Genomic DNA, 22208 nt, shown 5'->3' with positions numbered 1-22208 from the left:
GATAGTCTAAAAAATCTGACATGTCCACAATTCCACATTACATTAGGGTGTTATTCATTAGTGAAGCCTTTGTCCAGAGTGAATTACCTGACCCAGAGATTCTGATTGAACAGAGGATAGTATTTTCTCATGCTTGAGATCTCATTTGAAACCTTTGGAGATTTAAAAGTAAATAAGTAGTTTGTGCCCCTCTAAAATATAGAAAGCAGAGGGAGTCCAGTACTGCCCTCCTTGCCCTAACATGTTGAAGTGACCCCTTTAACCCCAGTTGAAATATTTCAGGGCAATATGTTTAAAAATTCAAATGTACCATTCGCCTGTGAGCAAGTCATGTAATATTTTGAATCCTTGCATCATATGCGATGTCGCTATTTGCCATTTCTCAGCAGATAATTTCTTCCTATCTGCCGGAGGCTCTGTTAGTGACAATTAGAAAGTGGGCTGAATAATCTGGCCTTGTTTACCCCTCTTCTGTTCTTTTCCGTCACCCTCCAGGCTACCTGGATGGCGCATTGTATGGAGATTGCAGTAAGTACTTGCCTGTACTCCCATATCTGAGTAATGTAATGCTGCCAATTATGGTTAATTTAATTCCACCTTCAATGGTGTTTTCTGCCCTAGATTCGGGTCTCAACACTAAATCTGAGTTATGTACAGAGAACATGCAGAATCAATAGCAACATCCGCCCAATCATATTTTTCAGCTTGAAAGAAGTGCTTTCTCTGCAGAAGTGATTCAATAATGAAGTTGTTCATTGCTCATGCTAATCTCAAACTTTATGAAGGGTGACTTCTTTATTTAGTCTGATCTTGAATATTTGGGTAAAGAGTATGTATATTTGTGATCTTATAGGGGATTTTTCTTTTAATTATTTATAGATACTGGTGAAGGGTGTTTTAAATGTATTATTGTTTTACTCAAAGGATGAAACATTGGAAACTGTGATCAAAGAAACTGAATCACTCTTCAAAACTAGAGAAAAGGAGTATCAGGAAACCATTGGCCAAATAGAGGTGAGATTCTTTCAGTGTACATTAGACATTGCCTGATCAATAAATGTTAAATATTTTACTAACCATAATCTCATGCTCTGCAGCCACTTACTGCCCATTTCCCCGCCCAATGCACATGTTGCCTCCTCTTTCACTCCCATCACACTTCACTCACTGCATCTTTCTTTTGCTTTAGCTGGAATTGACCAGTGCCAAAAGTGATATGAACCGACATCTCCATGAATACATGGAAATGTGCAGCATGAAACGCGGCCTCGATGTGCAGATGGAAACCTGTCGTCGACTCATTAAACAGTCAGGAGGCAGGTAAGAGAACCCATGATAAACTTAACAATTTTTAAATTGGTCTAACCTTTTGTAAGAGCAGGAAGTTGCTGCACATTTACTAGTGTGCAGTATCCTGACCCCAACAACACCAGTCTAATCTGGCTGTTTTTTGGACCTGACATCAAATGATCTTTTAATGTGGGTGTCAGTGGTGTGACTGTTTCAGCAGAAATTGTCCACCCAAGTTTCTAATAATGGGTCGGGTCTTGTTGGAGCAGCATGCCCCGTTGGGACTTTTTTCTGCACCCTTCAACTCAAAGATTTTGCACCATAACTTGCTGGAAGTGCGAAGTGCGAGCTGAGGGCAGCGGGGCATCTGGGGCCTCAGTGAACGGCAGATCCAACAGTTTATCTCCTTCACCAATGAGATTTAAGGATTGAGAAAGAAACCGAGAAACAACGGAAGAGGAAATAGGGTGAATTAGAGTCCAATCATGTACAGAAATACAAGTAGAGAGGGAAAGAAAGATTGGGTTGAGAGAAAAAAATTTAATTTGACATTTTTTAAATCTTTAAACAATTTACCACCTGAAGGAATGAGACTCCAGTTTAAACTGTGCAAATTTTGGGCCAGAGAGATTGATTGGTGCTGCATTAACAATTACCACATTGTTAAAAAGGTATTTGCACTGTTAAATGACCTTCTATGGCAAGTTTAATGGACAATTAATGTGCAAACCCAGCAGGTTCTTCAAATAACTGGGAGTTTGAGGGCGAGATGCCGTTTGTGGGATGCAAATGGCGGAGGGGCATAAATCGACCAGCAAATTCTGGAAACTCGCAGCTCACCATATCTCTTAATCCACTGAATTTGCTGTGGATTTGTGCATTAATAACGGCGTGCACCATGTGTTATTTTTCCAGCAAGATCTGGCCCATTAATTGAAGTCTGCAAATTTCCCTGCAGAGGGCTCTTCAACTTGTTATAATTTCATTATGTAATTGTACATTAGCTGGGTTTAGGTAGAATTTGCATTTATACAACATATTATCCAAATTCGGCATGTCGCAAAGCACTTCGCAACCAATTAATTTGTTTTAAAGTGCAATAATTGGTATGTAGACTAGTACAAGCTAACTTATCAAAATGATACGAAGAATTTTTCCTTCTCCATATCATCTGATTGTGGCCATCCGGATTGGTGGGCTGGCAAGATTATGACTGAATATAGTATTTACTGACTTAATATTCTTCTTGGTTTTGATATCTATTTGTTACTTTTATTTTTCTCTCAAATATTGTCTGCTCTCTTCCCTCCAATTTCCCAAAATACTGCACATTAATCCCTGGTGAGTGGGTACTTAGGACTTTGCCAGTGCCGTTGTATGACTGCATGTTCGGAGATGGGTGAAAGCTACCCAAGCGACCTACCCTGTATTCAGCATCTCTTCCTGACAAAAGGATTAAGAACCTGTGTAAGGAACTGTGGCACAATCCTGCAGCTTTTTGCATTCCATGGCAAAGTGTATTGGAGCAAAGCACCAACTTTTATGATTTATTCCAAAATTATTAAAGGAACTCCCAAGGATCAGTGAACAGACTAGAGAAGCTAGGATTGTTCCCCTTTGAGCATAGAAGGATAAAGGGAAATTCAAAAGGTGTTCAAAATTTTGAAGGGGTTTTGATAAGAGTAAATGGGGAGAATCTGTTTCCAGTGGCAGAAGGATCAGTAGCTTGTGGTCACAGGTTTAATGTTAAGTCAAAGGAACCACATGGAAGATGAGGAGAAATTGTTTTACGCAGTGAGTTGTTATGATCTGGAATGCACTCCCTGAAAGGTGGGGGGCGGGGGGGCGGCAGAAGCAGATTCAACAATAACTTTCAAAAGGGAATTGGATTAATACTTGAAAGGGAAGCATTTGCGGCACTATGGGAAAAGAGCAAGGGAGTGGGGCTAATTGGACAGCTCTTCCAAAGATGGGCCGAATGTCCCCCTCCTTTGCTGTAAGATTCTGTGATCTTATTAGTACCTGATTTTATGTCTAATTGACTTTTAACATATAATTTGAGATTATTTCTTCTTTCTTTTCTTTTCCCCCACCCCCACCGAACAGAAAATCTCCGTCATTCAGTTCCGCAGCCAGCAGTGACTCAGGGAACACAGACGAAATCACTGATGAATTTGAGCGAGATGGGGAAGGTGATGGTTCTGTGAGCTGATGAATGGATACATGTGAAATGGACGCAACCTGCCTGTACCTACAGCAATTACCTTTTAACCCTATTTTTGCTAGGGTGCAAAGGGCTTTGTTCATGTACATATAGTGAAGCCCTGAACATTGGTGCTGTACATTTGTATGGTTGTACAGAACAGTACTATCAGACAGAATTGGAAAAACATTGAGGACTTCCAACTGGTGCAGAAACCCACCATGATGTTAACTACTATGCAAGTGGCTTGCCTTACACATCAAGAGCCTTCACCTCCCTGGGGGAGACGAACTCCACAGCATTTCTGAAAGAGTAGCTAAGTATCTTTTGAAATGCATGTGGTAGCTGTTAAATAATTATAGAATGGGTTAAAGGAGTGGTTTATTTACTAAGTATGTTCATGTTATTTGATAGATGGGATCAGCATTGGCCATTCTGGGTTTCTACAGGTCTTTAATGTAAACAATTTGAATCTGATTAAACTGCTGTCACTAAATAAGCAATCACTGAAACAGTTTGAACTGTTTGGTATGGTCTATACGTTCTGCACTGAAAGTTACTAACATCCTCTTTATTCTCTGTAAACCGATGGATTATTGTGACCTGTACGCAATCATTGTTTCACTGGGATGTATTTAATATCTTAATACTGCCAGGACTGTGAGCAAGCACAGTGCTGTATTTGGGGATAAGTTATTATAGAATCCATGTAGAGTGCTCTTCATGTCTGAAGAATTGGATTACATTTATAGATTGAAAACTGGATATTTTATCCAATTTTTTAATCCTTACTCCCACAAAAAATAAATTCGGAACAACCATTGTGTAATCAGGAGCACCTTGATTTTACCTTTTCCTGAACTGTTTGGTTTCATTGCTACAGTCTGTGGTCCTGAAACGAAGCTTGATGGAATCTACATTAAAGTTGTGCAGAATGGGAACAGACTGGAGTGAATGATCCAGTGATCATGAATAATTGATAACTTTGGTGCTTCTGTTCTGTAAATTTAGCATTTTACATCCATTGCAATACCTAGAACCCTTCTGCAATTCAGTTTTAAACAAAACAAAATACCTCAAGGTCCTGATTGAAAGGAAATGTTATTTATGAATAACAATCATTTTTAAAAGTGTTCTAATAAATTATCCACTAACCAGCAGCAACTTCATATGGGATATTGTTTCCGCGATAGGACTTTGGATGCGAAAGATCTAGAATCAGGCAACACCACAGATACCTGAGCTTTAAGACTGTCTCACAAGCAACGGATGTTCCTTTCACGGCAGTTTTATTCCATCCATGAGTGATCATGCTTGACACAAAAGAATGTTAGTTCACTGCCATCGTTTTCCCTTTATCAATTTAGCATGCATATTATTTCAGTTTGTAAAGTGAGCACTTGGTTGCTTGAGACTGTATCACACTACCTGGGATGTGTTTGTATTAAAATGAGGGGACTTACACATTGCCAGTGCTGGAATCTGACCATGGTGCAGAGGATGTAGTCATCAGTAACACCAACTTGGGAATGTTGCCAAAAAAGCTGCTGTCCTTAACAAATCAAATTCACTCTTCCATGTTTTAAGTTAAGTGCCCCCCCATCCCATTTGACTTTTATATATTTTCTCAATCTTTAGCAAATCAGGTTAGCAGGTGCCGGGCCTCACCCCTGCTAATTTTGAGCTGGTGTTTGATAAGTTTATTTCAGAAACTTGGATAACTGGGTCTCTGATTCATTTTTGCCTTAGTTTTTGTGAGAATGTCTCATCTGCCTCAGTTAAGTTGCTTAAGACTTTTATCAGCATATGGTGATAGGAAGACGATTTCAGTGATTGGGCGAAGTTCTGGGAATGAAGATTCTATTTTTGTACATATTCAAAGACTTTCCTGTCTAAAACTATGTATGCTGACTAACACAATTAAAGAGGAAGTGATCTGAACAGGAGAGCAATCCCTGAAGCCAATTGTTGCTTGATATGGTCCCATCTTTCAGATAGCAAAAGCGCTCCATTCTTTCTCCAAAAGCCACATTTTAATAACAATATACATTAGTAGTGTAGGACTGAGTGGTATGGTCAGTTTAAAATATTGTCCTGTCACCTGTACAATCTGGCTTCGAATGCCATGATTGACAATCTCAGGCCATAATAAATAGTTAGTGGTAAAAAAAATGGAAATGTGGCACTGCTGCAGCAGGTGGAGGTCTGGTGCAGTTGGGGGAGCTGTGGCACATTGTTGAGGCAGAGTAAAGTGAGAATTGCTCGAACAGTAGAAAGAGCTTTACTCTGCATCTAATTTGTTCTGCACCCGGCCTGGGGGTGTTGCCAATGCTGGGCAAAAAATGGAAAAACATTTTGTAACATTTACATGCTTCATCTTGGCAACCTCCAAATTATAAGGACATGAAATGGTCATTAGGCCCAGCAAGCTTGTATTAAGTGTAATGGTAGCTGAATTAATAAATCTATAATTTATCCATTCTGTTGTGGAACCGTATTTACATTTGATGCTTGAATTGAATGGAGTATAACTGAAGAGACCTGGAGAAAAACTGTTTCTCACTACAGATTTTACAGTGGTATTTCTGTAAGTAAATGGAGTGGTATCCTGATTCTTCAAGGATTAATGTTGTATTGATGCTTCCATCAAGAGTGGGTGTCACTTGGTAACCAAGGAGAGCAAAGTATGTCCTCCTTTAATCCCTAACTAAATATTGGTGTATCCAAGTAATCTATCTTTTTATTTAAAATTTAGATTTTAAAAATTGGGCAGCTTTAATGAAAGTAAATACGTTACTTTAACCCATAACCCTTTTTTAATGTTTTGAAACCATTTCAGTATATAGATGGAATAATTTGGAAATAATTGGTTTTCCTCCACTTGTACCTTGGTGGCATTTTTTACTTTTTGTAATCCTTAAAAAATCAACCTAACCACTTGGATGACCGTTTTCCCAAAGCCTTCATCTATTGTAGACCGGCCAGGGTCAAAGCCAACTATTGTAGATCGGACAGGGTCAATCCCATCTATTGTAGATCGGTCAGGATCAAAGACAACCATTGCAGACATGACCAGGGTCAAAGCCAACTATTGTAGATCGGCCAAGTTCAAAACCATCTATTGTAGACATGGCCAGGGTCAAAGCCATCTAGTGTTGATCGACCATGGTCAAAGCCAACTGTTGTAGACAAGTCCAGGGTCAAAGCTTTCAGCTAGCAGACAAGGCCAGGGTCAAAGCCATCTATTGTAGACACGTCCAGGGTCAAAGCCTTCAGCTAGCAGACACAGCCAGGGTCAAAAGCTTCATCTATTTTGGTTGGTTCTGGTGAAACTCTAAATTGAACTTTTTGATAGAATGTTACGCTTAACTTTCCAGTATCAACATATTTTGTCATTATTGTACAGAAGTTGCCTCTTTAAAGAATGGACCATTTAATGAGCTACCTGTGAATAGAGCAAAGATCTGTAAAACTGTTGGTCAAGAACCAAATAAATGCTATGACCATAGTTACTGAATGCTAAGCTGCGATGTTGTCTCTGTCCCTCCCTCTCCTGAGGCTTGTATGGGACTGTTTTCTATCTTTTTTTCTGTGGCGTTCAGTTTGCCAATTTGAAAGCGTTTACTTTAATATTGTAAATAGTTGTAATAGGATTATTATTTAAATGAGTGTAATTCAAAGCAATTGTCATGACATTAAATCCCAGAATTGTAATAGAAATTATGTTATTAAATGTACCTGTTGAAAAGCTTATTTGAAGGGCCAAAGAGATTGTTGATTTGGTAGCCGATTTGGATGCTGATTACACTAATCTCTTGGTTTCAGAAAACTCTGAAAATAAACTCCATACACTCCAGTTGGTGGTGGTGATTTGTGCAGTTAATGGAAGAATGGGAACGTTGCATGTTTAATGGTTTGACTTCTGTAAATTGTGTCCCCTCCCACTCGGGATGTAATTTCCTTCGGTGGCTACAATTGGCTTCCAGTGGTTGCCTATATTTTCTCTGTTTAAACTTGGTACCCATGGCGAGGATGGCTTTGTAGTGGTTATTAAATGGGCTGCTTTGCGGATCTTTTCTCCGAAGGCTGTTCAGAGCTTGTTTGTAGGAGTTAATGTGGAAGAGGATTAGATGCAACAAAAATGATCTCAATGCTGTTTTCTTATTAAAGGATGCTAACATTTCAGTTTCACTTCTCTTTGGATATTTGTATCGACAGAGGAACAAGAGCTCCAATTGGCTGCAGACAGGATTGAAACGGCAAAATAACGCGCTCTAATTTTAGCGGCTGCCGCCACCATGTGGCGATGTATAAATAATCATTTACACGGTTTTTTTTAATGCGTTAACTATATTATCCATTTTATTTATAATTCCAGCATTTTCTGCAAATGTGGATTGTGACAGTGTGAATGGGGCTTGCTTTACTAATTGTCAGCCACGTAGGATCCTATAAAGGAATATTAAAGGTGCAAAATTGTGAATTTATTCTCAATTAACAGCTGTATGAAATTAAACTGCAAAAGGTCGCAATAAAGTGGATGATTACTCACGTTTGCAGACACTGCAGCTTTCTATTATCAGCCAATCATGACGCTGGGTGGGAAAAGTAACATCTCCCATGTGTGCACTTTCTGGTGTCCGGTTACAACCGCTCCTCAGTTACTGGGTTCAATGCGGTTGGATTACGCTTGCCCTTGTGCTCCAACGTTCTGAGATTTATTTGACATCGATTTTGTTTCTGCGGCTGTATTGCATTTTTGAAAATGTGTTTTTAAAAAATCAGCTGGATTGAATGGACGGCATTGGTTACCGGTTATAAATTAAGCCTTGGAGCTGGCCATTCAATTTATTCTTGAACAGTGGTCTCTTGGGAAACGGTAGTAAAATTAACTAAAAGGCAGCAAATCTGATGGTTGCCATCCTCTGAGGAGCTTTCTTAAATCACTGGCATTGCCTGACGGAGCAGGCTCAAGGGGCCGTATGGCCTACTCCTGCTCCTATTTATTATGTTCTTATGACCCAGATGAATTGTACGAGTCTGGCATGTTGTCGAGAGCAATATTCTACAATACATGTCAGATAGGCATTGCCTAACATTGAAAGGTTGCAATTATTAACATGGTAAGTTATTTGTCATGTTTTTAATATCCTACATCTTTTAATATTGTAAATATCCATGCTGGGAAACGTGCTGTGCATCCTTCCTGCACATCATTAACGGAGGCCGAGGATACTGATGAGGGTCAAATTTGAAAAATTCATCAGCTTCGTCAGTGGTTTTAAACTAATCTGTGTGGAGAGCCCTGTCCTAATTTCCATCTATTTAAAGAGACAGTGCCATCATTACTGAAAACGTATTTCTGTTGCTGTATTCAATTAAAGAAATCCAAGTCCAAAGCAGAAATCTGATGGGACAATAGAAATCCAAATCTCGTGCATCCCTGCTCTCTAGGATCCCAGTTTGGGAGCCACTGGCTTTTATCATAAGGGGAGGAAATAAAAGAAACTGGAAAAAAAGTTTTTTTTTTAAACTGCAAAAATGTAGTCACTGGTGAAATTATCAAAGTAATTAATTTATTTCAACAACAACAACTTGTATTTATATAGCGCCTTTAACACAGTAAAACGTTCCAATGTGCTTCACAGGAGTGTTTTAAGAAAATACAAATAAATTTGACACCGAATCACAAGGAAATGCGGCAGCTGAAGTTAGGTTTTAAGGAGCATATTAAAGGAAGAAAGAGGTAGAGAGGTTTAGGTAGGGACTTGGGTAACTGAAAGCATAGCCACCAATGGTTGAGCAGTTATAATCAGGGATGCTCAAGATATATGGGGAAATATCTTCACCCGGAGGGTGGTGGGGGGTCTAGAACTCATTGCCTGAAAAGGTGGAAGAGGCAGAAACCCTCACCATATTTAAAAGATACTTGGATGTGCACTTAAATAGCTGTAACCTATGGAGGGATTTATAAACAAGATTGAGAATTTTGAAATTGAGGCGTTGCTTAACCGGGAGCCAACGGGCTGCTGAGTTTTGGATGACCAAGTTTATGTAGAGTAGAATGTGGGAGACCAGCCCGGAGTGTGATGGAGTAGTCCAATCTAAAAGTAACAAAGGCATGGATGAGGGTTTTAGCAGCAGATGAGCTGATGCATAGGCAGAGACGGGCAATGTTAGAGGTGGAAATAGGCGGTTTTAGTTCTGCTGTGGATATGTGGCCGGAAGCTCATTTCAGGTTCAAATATGACCCCTAGGTTGCGAACAGTCTGGTTCAGCCTTAAGACAGATGCGCGGGAGAGGGATGGAGTTTGGGGCTGGGAACACAGTTTATGGCAACGACCAAAGGCGATAGCTTCGGTTTTCCTAGTATTTAATTGGAGAAAATTTTTGCACGTCCAGTTGTGGATGTCAGACAAGCAGTCTGACAATTTAGAGACTGTGGAAGAGTCGAGAGAAGTGGTGGTGAGGTAGAGCTGGGTGTAGTCAGCGTACATGTGGAAACTGACGCCATGTTTTTGGATGATGTCGCCAAAGAGGCAGGATATAGTTGAGAAATAGGATGGGGCCAAGGATAGATCCTTTGACCTGGGGGGGGGGGAGGGGAGGAGGAGGAGGGAGAGAGGAACACCAGAGATAACGATGTGGGAGTGGGAAGAGAAGCCATTGCAGGTGATTCTCTGGCAATGATCAGATGGAACCAGCTGGACAGTGGTGCAGAGGCGTTGGAGGATGGAGTGGCCAATCGTGTCAACGGCTGCAGACAGGTCAAGAAGGATGAGGAGGGATCATTTACGTCTCGGTCACAAAGGCTGTCATTTGTGACTGATGAGAGCCGTTTCAGTACTATCGCAGGGGCGGAAACCAGATTGAAGGGATACGAAAATGGAGTTCTGGGGAAAAGGGCATGGATTTGGGAGGCAACAACACATTCAACGATTTTGGAGAGGAAAAGGAGGTTGGAGATGGGGCGGTAGCTTGTAAGCACAGTGGGCTAAGGATTGTTTTTTGAGGAGGGGGTGATGACAGCAGATTTGAAGGAGAGGGGGACAGTACCTGAGGCGAGAGAACCGTTAACAATGTCAGTTAACATGGGAGCCAGAAAAGGAAGTTGGGTGGTCAGCAGTTTAGTGGGAATAGGGTCAAGGGAGCAGGAAACGGGTCTCAAGGACAAGATAAGCAGCGAGAGATCAAGAGGGGAGATCAAAAAGAAACTGGAGAGAGATGAGAGTTCAGGGCTAGGGCAGGGGCGAACCTCGGAGGAAATTTGGCCAGTGGGCTAGGGGAAGAAAGGGAACTGGCGGAGGCAGCTGATCGGATGGTTTCAATCTTTGAGACCAAGAAGTCCATGAGCTGTCGCACTTGTTGGAGATAAGTGGTGGAGACAGGGGAGAGGGGTTTAAGAAGACGGTTAGCAGTAGAGAATAGGAGCGGGGGGGATATCTTTGCATTCCAGAATGATCCTGGAATAGTGAGCAGTTTTGGCAGACGAGTAGGACCTGATTATGCTTTATGTGGTCCAGCCAAATCTGGCGGTGAATCGCAAAACCAGTTGTCCGTCACATCCATTCGAGTCTGCGTCCCTTGGACTTGAGGGAGCGAAGATGACGGCTGTACGAGGGGGAATGGCCAGCGTGAGCGAGAGTAATGGTTTTGATAGGGACTAGGGCATCAAACATGGTAGTGAGGGTGTGGTTGAACAGATCGTGGCTGCAGAACTGTCATGGTGAATGGAGGGCCAAACGGCGGACAGTTTGGTGTTGATAAATGCAATCAGAAGAGCGTGTTTCCAGGAACGGACACAGAGAAGGAAGTCGGGTTGGGTGGGGAAAGGGAGATGTGGGTGGAGTGTGATACAAGGAAATGGTCTGAGATGGCCTCATCAGCAATTGACATGGTAGGAATAATGAGAGAGGGTAAGATCAAGGGGGTGGTTGTGAATATGGGTTAAGGAGTTCACTTGGCGGGAGAGATTAAGGGAGGATAGGAGGGTAGTGAACTCAGCGAGAGAGTACGAGTAATTGAGATGGGGGTTGAAATCACCGAGGAGGAGAAGTCGCTCGGTTCAGAGGCTGAGGGAGGAAAGCAGTGAAGATATCTCAGTGATAGCCTTTTTATGGTACTTGGGTGGGCAGGAGAACGAGAATTTTAAATGAGGTGTGAGAGGGGTGGAATAAGACGAGATGTTCAAAGGAGGAGAAAGTGCCGGAGGAGTAGGGGGACAGACCAAGGTATGATTTGGTGATGAGAGCCACATCGCCACCACGACGATCTGGGAGGGGCAAGTGGGGGAAGGTATAGCCAGGTGGGGAGGCTTTGTTTAAAGGTAAGATGTCATCACCCCTCAGCCAAATTTCTGTCAGGGCCATGATGTTGATGCAATCATCCACGATAAGCTCATGGATGGCAAGGGCCTTGTTCACAAGCGAACAGACGTTCAGGAGGGAGATGTGGAGAGGGTCAGTGAGGGCTGATCCATTGTCAGCATCCACAGGGTCAGCACTTGGAGGGATGAGTTGAATGGAGAGGAGTTTGACAAGGTGAGCCCCCTGCGGGCAAGGTCAGTGAGAGTAGGGTGGGACAGTTGGGGTTGCTACTCATGAGACAGCGACGAGTGCCACGGTGGGCCCTTCGGAGGATGCCAAGAGAGCCACAGGGGGAAAGCTGTAGGCTTATCTAAGAGGGAGTCAAGCCTGGGACGGCGGCAGGAGTGTAGGAAGGTCAAAGAGTAATGAAGAGTTGGGGTAGGGATTTGGGAGGACAGATTATCCGAGAGAGGAGAGATGAAAGGCGGCATGACGAGAGGAGAGACCGGTCAAGGAGGGATGGAGAGAAAAGAAAAAGCGGGGGGTGGGGGAAGTGGAAATAGAAGTGAATTTCATCTCTACATGTCAATCAATCTAATTCAAATTTAAAAAGTATTATTCTCCGAATTGGGTTTGATACCACAGCAAGGATGAGGTCTACCCTTGTCCTTGCTAAATGTAGATGTCATGTTTTGGAAACAGACCTCTTTTAGGGGAAAAATGACATCAGCGACACCAACGGGATGCAACAAGGAAATTAAACACAAAGATACAAACTTTGGTGGGTAAGAGAAAAGATTGCGAGCTGGTAGGGACAGATCTAAATCACACGCAGCCAAACAATTTTTGCTGAGCTCTCTTAGAGAGAATGGGACATGAATCTTCAAAGAAACAATATTGTTGCACAGAGCCAGAGGATTTTATTTTCTCCAATAACATATTACTTAAGACAGAAAGAAACAGGATAGTACCACTTCTCGAAGCAGGAGGAAGCCAGTTAGCCATTTGAGCCTGCTGATCTGTATCTTAACTTCATTTACCCACCTCAGTTCCGTATCTCATAAACACTTACCTAACAAAAATCTATCAACCTCAGTTTTGACCCCCAGCTACAACAGCATTTTGGCAGGGGAAGACAGTTCCAGATTTCCACTACCCTTTAGGGGTGATGTCAGGAAGCATTTCTTCACACAAACAGCCTCGCTCTCATTTTAAGGTAATACCCCCTGTTCTGAACTCTCCACCCACCTGCCAGAGGAAAAAAGTTTCTCCTTTAATCATCTTAAACACCTCCATTACATCACCCTTAAACTTTGGTACTCTAGAGAATACAAGCCAAGTCTATGCTACGTGTTCTCAATTAAGCCTATCATTCTGCACCTCCTCCAAGACCAATATGTCCTCCTTGAGGTGCGATGCATCACCATTTAGAAAATACTGATCTATCTTTCTTGGGTCCAAAGTGGATGACCTCGCGCTTCCCAACATTGAACTCCATTTGCTGCAGTTTTGCTGATTCACTTAATCTATCAATGTCCCACTGTAACTTTCTGCTCCCTCAAATTAATTGGCGCTTGGAAAAGTATGGACTAATTGATGAAAGTCGGCATGGATTTGTTAAAGGCAAATCGTGATTGATTAACATGATTGAGTTCTTTGACAAAGCAACAGAGAGGATTGATGTGTATATAGACTTTCAAAAGGCCTTTGACAAAGTACTACACAATAGACATAAGCACAATTAAAGCCCATGGATTAAAGGGACAGTGGCAGGGTGGATACGGAATTAGCTAAGGTACAGAGAGCAGAGAGTAGCGGTGAATGGGTGTTTTTCAGACTAGAGGGAAGTATATAGTGGTGTACTTCAGGAATTGGCATTAGGACCCCTGTTCTTTTTGATATTAATGACCCAGACTTTGGTATACAGGGAATAATTTCAAAGTTTGCAGATGACATAAAACTTGGACATGTAGTAAACAATGAGGAGGATAGGAACAGACTTCATGAAGACATAGACATACTGGTGAAATGGGCAGACAAATGGCAAATAAAATGTAATGCAGACAACTGTAAAGTAGTACATTTTGGTAGGAAGAATGAGGAGAGGCAATATAAATTAAATGATACAATTTTAAAAGGGGTACAGGAAGAGAGAGATCTGGGGGTGTATGGACACAATCTTTGAAGGTGGCAGGACAAGTTGAGAAGTCTGTTTAAAAAAGCATATGGGATCTTTGGCTTTATTAATAGAGGCATAGAGCAAGGAAGTTATGCTAAACCTTTATAATGCACTGGTTCGGCCTCAGCTGGAGTATTGTGTTCAGTTCTGGGCACCACACTTTAGGAAGGATGTCAAGGCCTTAGAAAGGATGCAGAAGAGATTTACTAGACTGGAGCCAGTGAGGCCTCACCTGGAATATTGTGTTCAGTTTTGGTCTCCTAATCTGAGGAAGGATGTTCTTGCTATTGAGGGAGTGCAGCGAAGGTTCACCAGACTGATTCCAGGGATGGCTGGACTGACATATGAGGAGAGACTGGATCAACTGGGCCTTTATTCACTGGAGTTTAGAAGGATGAGAGGGGATCTCATAGAAACGTATAAGATTCTGACAGGACTGGACAGGTTAGATGCGGAAAGAATGTTCCCGAAGTTGCGGAAGTCCAGAACCAGGGGACACAGTCTTAGGATAAGGGGTAAGCCATTTAGGACTGAGATGAGGAGAAACTTCTTCACTCAGAGAGTTGTTAAGCTGTGGAATTCCCTGCCGCAGAGAGTTGTTGATGCCAGTTCATTGGATATATTCAAGAGGGAGTTAGATATGGCCCTTACGGCTAAGGGGATCAAGGGGTATGGAGAGAAAGCAGGAAAGGGGTACTGAGGTGAATGATCAGCCATGATCTTATTGAATGGTGGTGCAGGCTCGAAGGGCCGAATGGTCTGCTCCTGCACCTATTTTCTATGTTTCTATGATGCACTTCAGTTATGGGGAGAGACTGGAGAAGCTGGGGTTGTTCTCCTTAGAACAGTTAAGAGTAGATTTGACATGTGTTCCAAATTATGTAAATAGAAATGATAACCAGAGAACAGGGATTTAAGGTGATTGGCAAAAGAATTAGAGGTGACATGAGGAAACATTTTTAATGCAGTGAGCCATGATCTGGAATGCATTGCGTGAAAGGGTGGTGGAAACAGATTCAATAGTAACTTTCAAAGGAACATTTTTTTCAAGAGGGCTGTGGGGATAGAGCTGGGGAGTGGGATGAAATGGATAGCTCTCTGAAAGAGCTGGTGTGATGGGCCGAAAGACCTCCTGTCCTGTTATTATATGATTCTATATACACTAGTTACTGTGCTCTATTCCTTCATTAAGTCATTTATAAATATAGTAAAGAGCTGAGGACGCAGTAACAGATCTGTCAGGGACACCACTAGTCACATCCTGCCAATTTGAGTACTTACCCATTACCCTTACTCTGTATTCTACCTCCTAACCAATCCTATACCTATGTCAATAGGTTGCCTCCAATTATGTGTTCTCATTTTGTTAAGTCTCTTGTGTGGAACCTTATGCCTTCTAGAATTCCATATAAATAACATCTCGCTCGCTAACCTGTTTTCAGTTCTGGATATCGGTGAGGGCGATGGTTCCTCTGGGGCGTGCAGCCAGAGCCAAGTCCACTGCACTTTGGGTGGCTCAGCTGCACAGGGGGGAAGGAAGAAAGATGGAAGAGCAATAGTGGTAGGGGATTCGATAGTTAGGGGTACAGACAGGCAGTTCTATGGCCGCAGACGTGATTCCAGGATGATATGTTGCCTCCCTGGTGCCGGGGTCAAAGATATCACTGAATGGCTGCAGAACATTCTGAGGGAGGAGCGTGAACAGCCAGCGGTTGTGGTCCATGTCGGTACCAATGACCGGTAGAAAGGGGGATGAGGTCCTGCAGGCAGATTTTAGAGAGCTAGGAAAGAGATTAAAAAGCAGGACCTCAAAAGGTTGTAATCTCCAGATTACTCCCAGTGCCAAGTGCTAGTGAGTACAGAAATAGGAGGATAGAGCAGATGAATGCTTGGCTGGAGAGATGGTGCAGGAGGGAGGGCTTTAGATTCCTGAGGCATTGGGACCATTTCTGGGGGAGATGGGACCTGTACAAGCCGGATGGGTTGCACCTCAACAGGGCCGGGACCAATATCCTCACGGAGGGGTTTGCTAATGCTATTATGGAAGGTTTATACAAGCTTGGCAAGGGGATGGGAATCTGAGAGTAGATTCAGAAGGGAGAGAAGCAAAGCTGGAAATGGAAGGCAGAACGTTAGTAAGCAAGTTTGGAAGGCAAAAGAAACAAAGGCTAGAAAATAGACAACAAGGCAGTTTGGAAATGCTAAATGGTATATACTTCAATACAAGGAGTCTAGGGAGTAAGGCAGATGAGCTGAGGGTACGGATAGACACATGGGAGTAGGATATAGCTATTACTGAGACATGGCTGAAAGAAGGGCAGGAACGGCAGCTCAACATTCCTGGTTGCAGTCTTTTCAGATGAGATAGAGAGGGGGTTAAAAAAGGAGTGGGTGGCAATATTGGTTTAAGAAACAATTACAGGTTGTGAGAAGGGATGATATGTTAGAAGGATCATCAAATGAGGCTATATGGATTGAACTAAAGAACAAAAAAGGAGCAATCACACTGCTAAGAGTGTACCATAGGCCCCCAAATAGTCAGGGGTAGATTGAAGAGCAAATTTGTCGGCAAATTTCTGACAAATGCAAAAACAATAGGGCAGTAATAGTGGGGGATTTCAAATACCCTAATATTGACTGGGCTACTATCAGTGTAAAAGGTATAGAGGGCACAGAATTCCTAAATTGCATTCAAGAGAACTTCTTTAGCTAATACGTAGCAAGTCCAACAAGAGGGGGGCCGTTCTGGATTTCGTTTTAGGGAAGCACCTTGGGACGTTTCACTACGTTAAAGGCACTATATAAATACAAGTTGTTGTTGCATACAAGAGCAGGGAAGTTATGCTTGAATTGTATACAACACTAGTTAGGTCCCAGCTTGAGTACTGTGTTCAGTTCTGGTGTTAGATCTCTTAATTTTAATGAAATATGAACTCCGATGGTAGTTTTAACTTTTTAATCTTGGCAGAGAGTAACAAGCTGCTGGCTGATTGCCAGTTTCTTTGTCTTACTCAGACACATGGTCAAAATGGCTGTATTTTATACCGGGTTCAATTTACAGAAAAGAACTCGCCTTCTTTGACCTTATTGGCTCACTACCCAAGGTCCGAAAGTGTCAAGTTGATTGATGACTTAACGCAATGTGGCTGAAATGCATATAGCATCTCTGACTTGTTGTCTGTGAATTTTCACAGCCTGTCTAAATGCAGCCTGTTTGAATTCTCTATCAATCCCCCCTTTGATTCTTTCACAAACTGAATCATAAAACATCAGGTATCACGGGTTAAACATTCTACAAAATAATTTCATACATGTTAATAGAGTTTCCTTCTAAAATTTGTTGATGTGTTTCGCCACATGTCCGGACTAGTAGCTTCCACATAAATTTACACCAACCCGAGTTCCATCGTGGCCACAATGGAAGTCTGGTTTTAGTAAGTTAATTAACCTTATTCCAATTTAATCCAAATCAATATCTTAATTCAACCAGTAAACAACCTTTTCTTAAGCATAACATACCCCTGTGCCACATACAGACGGTCTGCTGGGACCTGCAAGGTGTCTCACCTGCGGGACAGCAGCTACAGCCGCCTGGTCGCAACAACATTTAATCAACATAAACAAACAATATAAAAGTAAAAGGTATTTACATGTAATTCCCTTGCTACTCTACTATTTCCCTTTGGTGCAGAGGGTCGGCTAGTAAGAAGTAGGCCTATGCCTAGAATACCTACAATCAATACTACAGTAAATTTATACATTTTCGCGAAAAGTAATTGACCTTATTAGATTTCAGCTTCAGTTATGGGTGCTTGTTTAACATTTGAAGTGTGGATCCAGGCTTTCTTTCCTTGGACTTTAACAGCTGCCTGGGTGGTCAATAACACTTGATAAGGTCCCTCCCACTTGGCACCCAAAGGTTCTTTATGCAACTTTTTCACATACACCCAGACTCCCGGGATGATGTCGTGTCCTCCTTCGGGTGGATTACCCCAAGCTGCCGATACCTGTCGGGAAACAGAACTAATAGCATTGGTTAGGTTCTGACAGTATGATAACAAAGTGTCACTCATTAAGTGAACATCAGCTTTCCATAAATCGATAGTTCCTGGCAGCGACATGGGTCTTCCTGTTATAATTTCAACTGGGCTTAGACCTGTAGTTCTGTTCGGGGTTGCCCTAATGCTACATAGCACTATTGGTAGTGCCTGGGGCCATGGTGTTCCTTCTTGGTGATATTTGGCAAGCCGTTGTTTCAGAGTTCGATTCATTCGCTCTACTTGTCCTGATGATTGTGGATGATAAGGACAGTGTAAATCCCACGTAATGTTCAGTAACCTACAGACTTCTTGGCAGACAGCACCTGTGAAGTGTGTTCCCTGATCTGTGTCAATACTACTCGGGACTCCCCATCGAGGAATGTAATCCTTACACAAGACCTTTGCAGTGTGATTAGCTGTGGCTCTTTTAGTTGGGACAGCTTCTACCCATCTAGAGAATCTGTCGACCATGACAAGAATGTTAGTATATCCTTGGCATGAAGGAAGAGATATATAATCAACCTGCAGATGCTGGAATGGTCCGACAGGGGCAGGGGGCCTCAGTTGGGGCATTACCGTGATGAGTCCAGAATTATTTTTCTGGCAGACCACACAGCGGTCTGTTACCAGCTGGGCATGTTTTTTAAATCCCCGACCCCACCAGCTTTTCTGGAACCGTGCCGTCATCTGTTGTGAGGCCAAGTGTCCCCACAAGTGGATCTGTTGGGCTAAAAAAGGCATAAGTGCTTGTGGCGCGACTGGCTTGTCGGTAACTCTTTGTCTCCAGACACCATCTTCGCATAGCTTAATTCCTGCCTCAATCCATGTCCATTTTTCCTCTCGAGAGCACTTGCCTTGCATTGTTTGAAGGTCTCGTGTCAGAGTCCTGAGTGCTTTCAATCTGCACATCTGTGTTGGTTCTTCTGGAGGAACGCCCTGTGAGGCGGCATCTTTAGCTGCCTGGTCGGCTAGGGCATTTCCCTGTGCTTCTGTGGTATTTCCCCTGGTATGGGCCTTGCACTTCAGGATGGACACTTCCTGAGGTAATTGTATGGCCTCCAGTAAGTCTCGGACTTCTTTTCCATTTCGGATAGGTGTACCAGCAGCAGTGAGGAATCCTCTTTTCCGCCATAACATACCAAAGTCGTGAGCGACTCCAAAAGCATAACGCGAATCTGTGTAGACATTAGTTGTCTGTCCTTCTGCTATTCGACATGCTTCTGAGAGGGCCCGTAACTCGGCCTGTTGTGCTGACGTTCCTGAGGGTAAACATCCTTTTGCCACTACCTCATATAAGGTTGTAACTGCCCATCCTGCTTTTCTGGTACCATTGTCAACAATTGTCAACAAAGGAGGGACCATCTGTAAACAGGATGAGGTCTGGGTTGTGCAGATGCTCCTCTGCTGCTAAGGCTGCTTCTTCTGTTTCTTTTAAAATCTCCACGCAGTCATGCTCTTCACATTCTCCCCCCTCTTGCTCCCTCGATTCTGACATCGGGAGCATAGTTGCGGGATTAACCGGGCTGGCCCGGACGATATGGAGATTAGGAGCTTCCAAAACTGCTGTCCAGCGGGTCCATCTTGCTGCTGTCACCTGAGACATTCTATTCATAGACAGCAAAGCGTGTATGGTGTGGGGACACTTGACAATCAGCTTTTGGTCGAGGACTAGACCCGCAGTGATCATTACCGCTCGACATGTAGCTTCCATGGCCCTTAGGCACCTTCCCCATCCGAGGGCTACCGCATCCAGTTTTGCTGAATAATAGCCAATAGGTCTTTGCCGATCCCCATGTTCTTGTGTCAGTATAGCTGTCATATATCCTTCTTTCTCATGGACAAACAGGGTAAATGACTTACCACTGTCGGGGATTCCTAGAGCCGGTGCCAAACACAAAGCCTTTTTCAAACTCAGGAAGGCCTCTTGCTGTTCTTTAGTGAGGGTGATGGCTTCTTTAGAGGCACGTTTCCCCTTTAAAATATCATTCAGTGGCTGAGCAAGCTGTGTGAAGGAATCAATCCAATTTCTGTTAAAGTTACACAATCCCAAAAAATACCTTAGTTCCTGAATAGTGGTGGGTTTTTTAGCAGCCCGAATGGTTGCAGTTCTATCCTGGGTAAGTTCTCTCTTTCCTTGTGAAATCTTTTGTCCCAGGTATACAACCTCTTCTTGGGATATTTGTGCTTTGTCGATGCTGGCTTTATGTCCTTTCAGCCGAAGGTGATCCAGCAAAGCTCGTAAATCTTGTTCATGCTGTTCTTCCGTGTTTGAAGCTAGCAGGATATCGTCTACATATTGGATGACTGTGGATGACAGGGGAGGTAATTCTCGCAAATGGCTTTGTAAAGCCATGTGGAATACCGTAGGGCTGTTGTGGAAACCCTGCGGTAACTGGGTCCAAGTATACTGTTGTCCTTGGACAGTGAAAGCAAACCACTGTCGAACTTCCGGTGCTAGAGGCACCGACCAAAATCCATTGGCCATATCTATAACCGAGAAATATTTATGTTCCGGTTTGAGGGCATTAAAAATGGTGAAGGGATCTGCGACCAAAGGAGCTTTTTGATCAATACACTGGTTAGTTTTCCTATAATCGACAGTCAAACGCCAAGTCTCATTAGATTTCTGTACCGGCCACACGGGGCTATTGGAGGAGCTATGCGTTTTAATAAGCACCCCTTGTTTCTCCAATTGTTGAATAACCGGTAAGATTCCCGCGATGGCAGTTGGACTGATGGGATACTGTTTAGTGCATGGAGGCTTGGTCCCTGTAAATGACGCAGGCTCCATCTGGAGTAGGCCACAATCGTTCTTATCTTTAGCCCATATCGGGTGTTCCTTCAATTCTTCTTTCTTCAAAGTTCTAATTGACCATGTCACCCGACCATCCTCGAAATGCAACGATGAATCTATTTGGATTAGAACATCCATTCCCAAAAGGGGTTGATCTACTGGGCCTATCCAGACCGGCGTGGTTAGTTCATGTGGACCCAGCCCAATAAGTACTGGTGTTGTCCTTTTAATTTCCATTTTATGGCCCCCAACTCCATAGGCTGTACGTGCCCTACCATCCAACGGCAAAAAGTCTCCATATTGTAGGGGTAAGCATGTTAATTCCGCCCCTGTGTCTAAAAGACAGTCCACATCCTTATCGCCCACCCTCACAGTTATATATAGCCCATCTCCCCTTTGTTGTATTAGTGCGAGGAGGGGGGCCAGGGTGGGCTCTAATCTTTTTTTGCTATCCCAAGTAACTCCTTCTGTTGTTGTATTGTCAGTCGCTTAAATGCTTCTATGAGGTCGTTATCTTGTGACAAGCCTGGCTTGTTGGCTGAATTGTATCCCTGGCTGCGTCCTCTTCCCCAGCCACGACCTTGCTGTTTTACCCTGCACGTCTTGGCCCAGTGACCTTCTTTCCCACAATAATGACATTTTCCGGGTAATTTTCCTAATGACTGTTTATCAAAATCCTGGGATTTCCATCCCATAGCCTGTACAGCTCAGACTTTAGCTCCCATATCCCGATCTAATTGGTTACATCGATCCACCAATGCTGCAAAAGTAGTTCCTCTACCTTCCCAGTCCGGTAACACTACCTTAAGCATTTTGGACAGTTCTGGCTTTAGACCTGCCACGAAAGCTGCTTTCAGGGGTCCAAACGCTTGTTCATCCATTTCCTCATCCGTATTATTCATACCCGAATGTTCTAGCCACGTGCATCTAAATCGCTCGTCATACTCCAGGACCTCCTCTGTTCCTTTCTGTTGGCAAGCTGCAATTTTCCCCCAGTCTGTCTTAGCTGGACTGAAGGATTGCAGCCAGTGTTTAATCGCCTCCCATCCTGCGTCTAATTCTTGCTCATTCTGCCCCAAAGCTTCATCTACCTTGTCGTGCAATTTTCTTCCCTGTGCTTTTGGCACCATTATGGTCAAAATTTGCACTCCGTCCCAGGGATGAAGTTGATATATATTTCTTAAGCGGCCCAATTGGTCCCACATTTTTACTCCCCCTTTCTTTGGATTGGGCAATTCCTTGGACCATTTATCAATTTTCTCTGGGTCTGCCGGAGCATGAAATAAGTATTCTGCATACACCCTTCTCTTTGTTTTTTTGGTTCCGCCCTCATCCGCAGTCTCTTCTGATTTGACTACAACTCGTCTTTTTTTAAACGGGGCAAAGCACACCCCTA

General features: G+C 43.0%; 1 protein-coding gene across 2 annotated transcripts in view; it reads left to right on the top strand.

Moving 5' to 3' along the window:
* The window catches only part of iffo2b (intermediate filament family orphan 2b), a 45105-nt gene extending 37427 nt beyond the window's left edge, over nucleotides 1–7678 (top strand). For both annotated transcript variants that reach the window (XM_070860345.1, XM_070860344.1), the window contains exons 7-9: nucleotides 925–1014; nucleotides 1190–1320; nucleotides 3397–7678. In XM_070860345.1, the coding sequence (XP_070716446.1) occupies nucleotides 925–1014; nucleotides 1190–1320; nucleotides 3397–3502 (327 nt within the window). In that variant the 3' untranslated portion in view covers nucleotides 3503–7678. The remainder of the gene's footprint in view (nucleotides 1–924; nucleotides 1015–1189; nucleotides 1321–3396) is intronic.
* Nucleotides 7679–22208: the final 14530 nt, after the last annotated feature.

Source organism: Pristiophorus japonicus, chromosome 18 (genome assembly GCF_044704955.1).
Source record: "Pristiophorus japonicus isolate sPriJap1 chromosome 18, sPriJap1.hap1, whole genome shotgun sequence".
NCBI classification, from domain to species: Eukaryota; Metazoa; Chordata; class Chondrichthyes; family Pristiophoridae; genus Pristiophorus; species Pristiophorus japonicus.
This window is presented reverse-complemented; position numbering and strand designations above follow the sequence as displayed.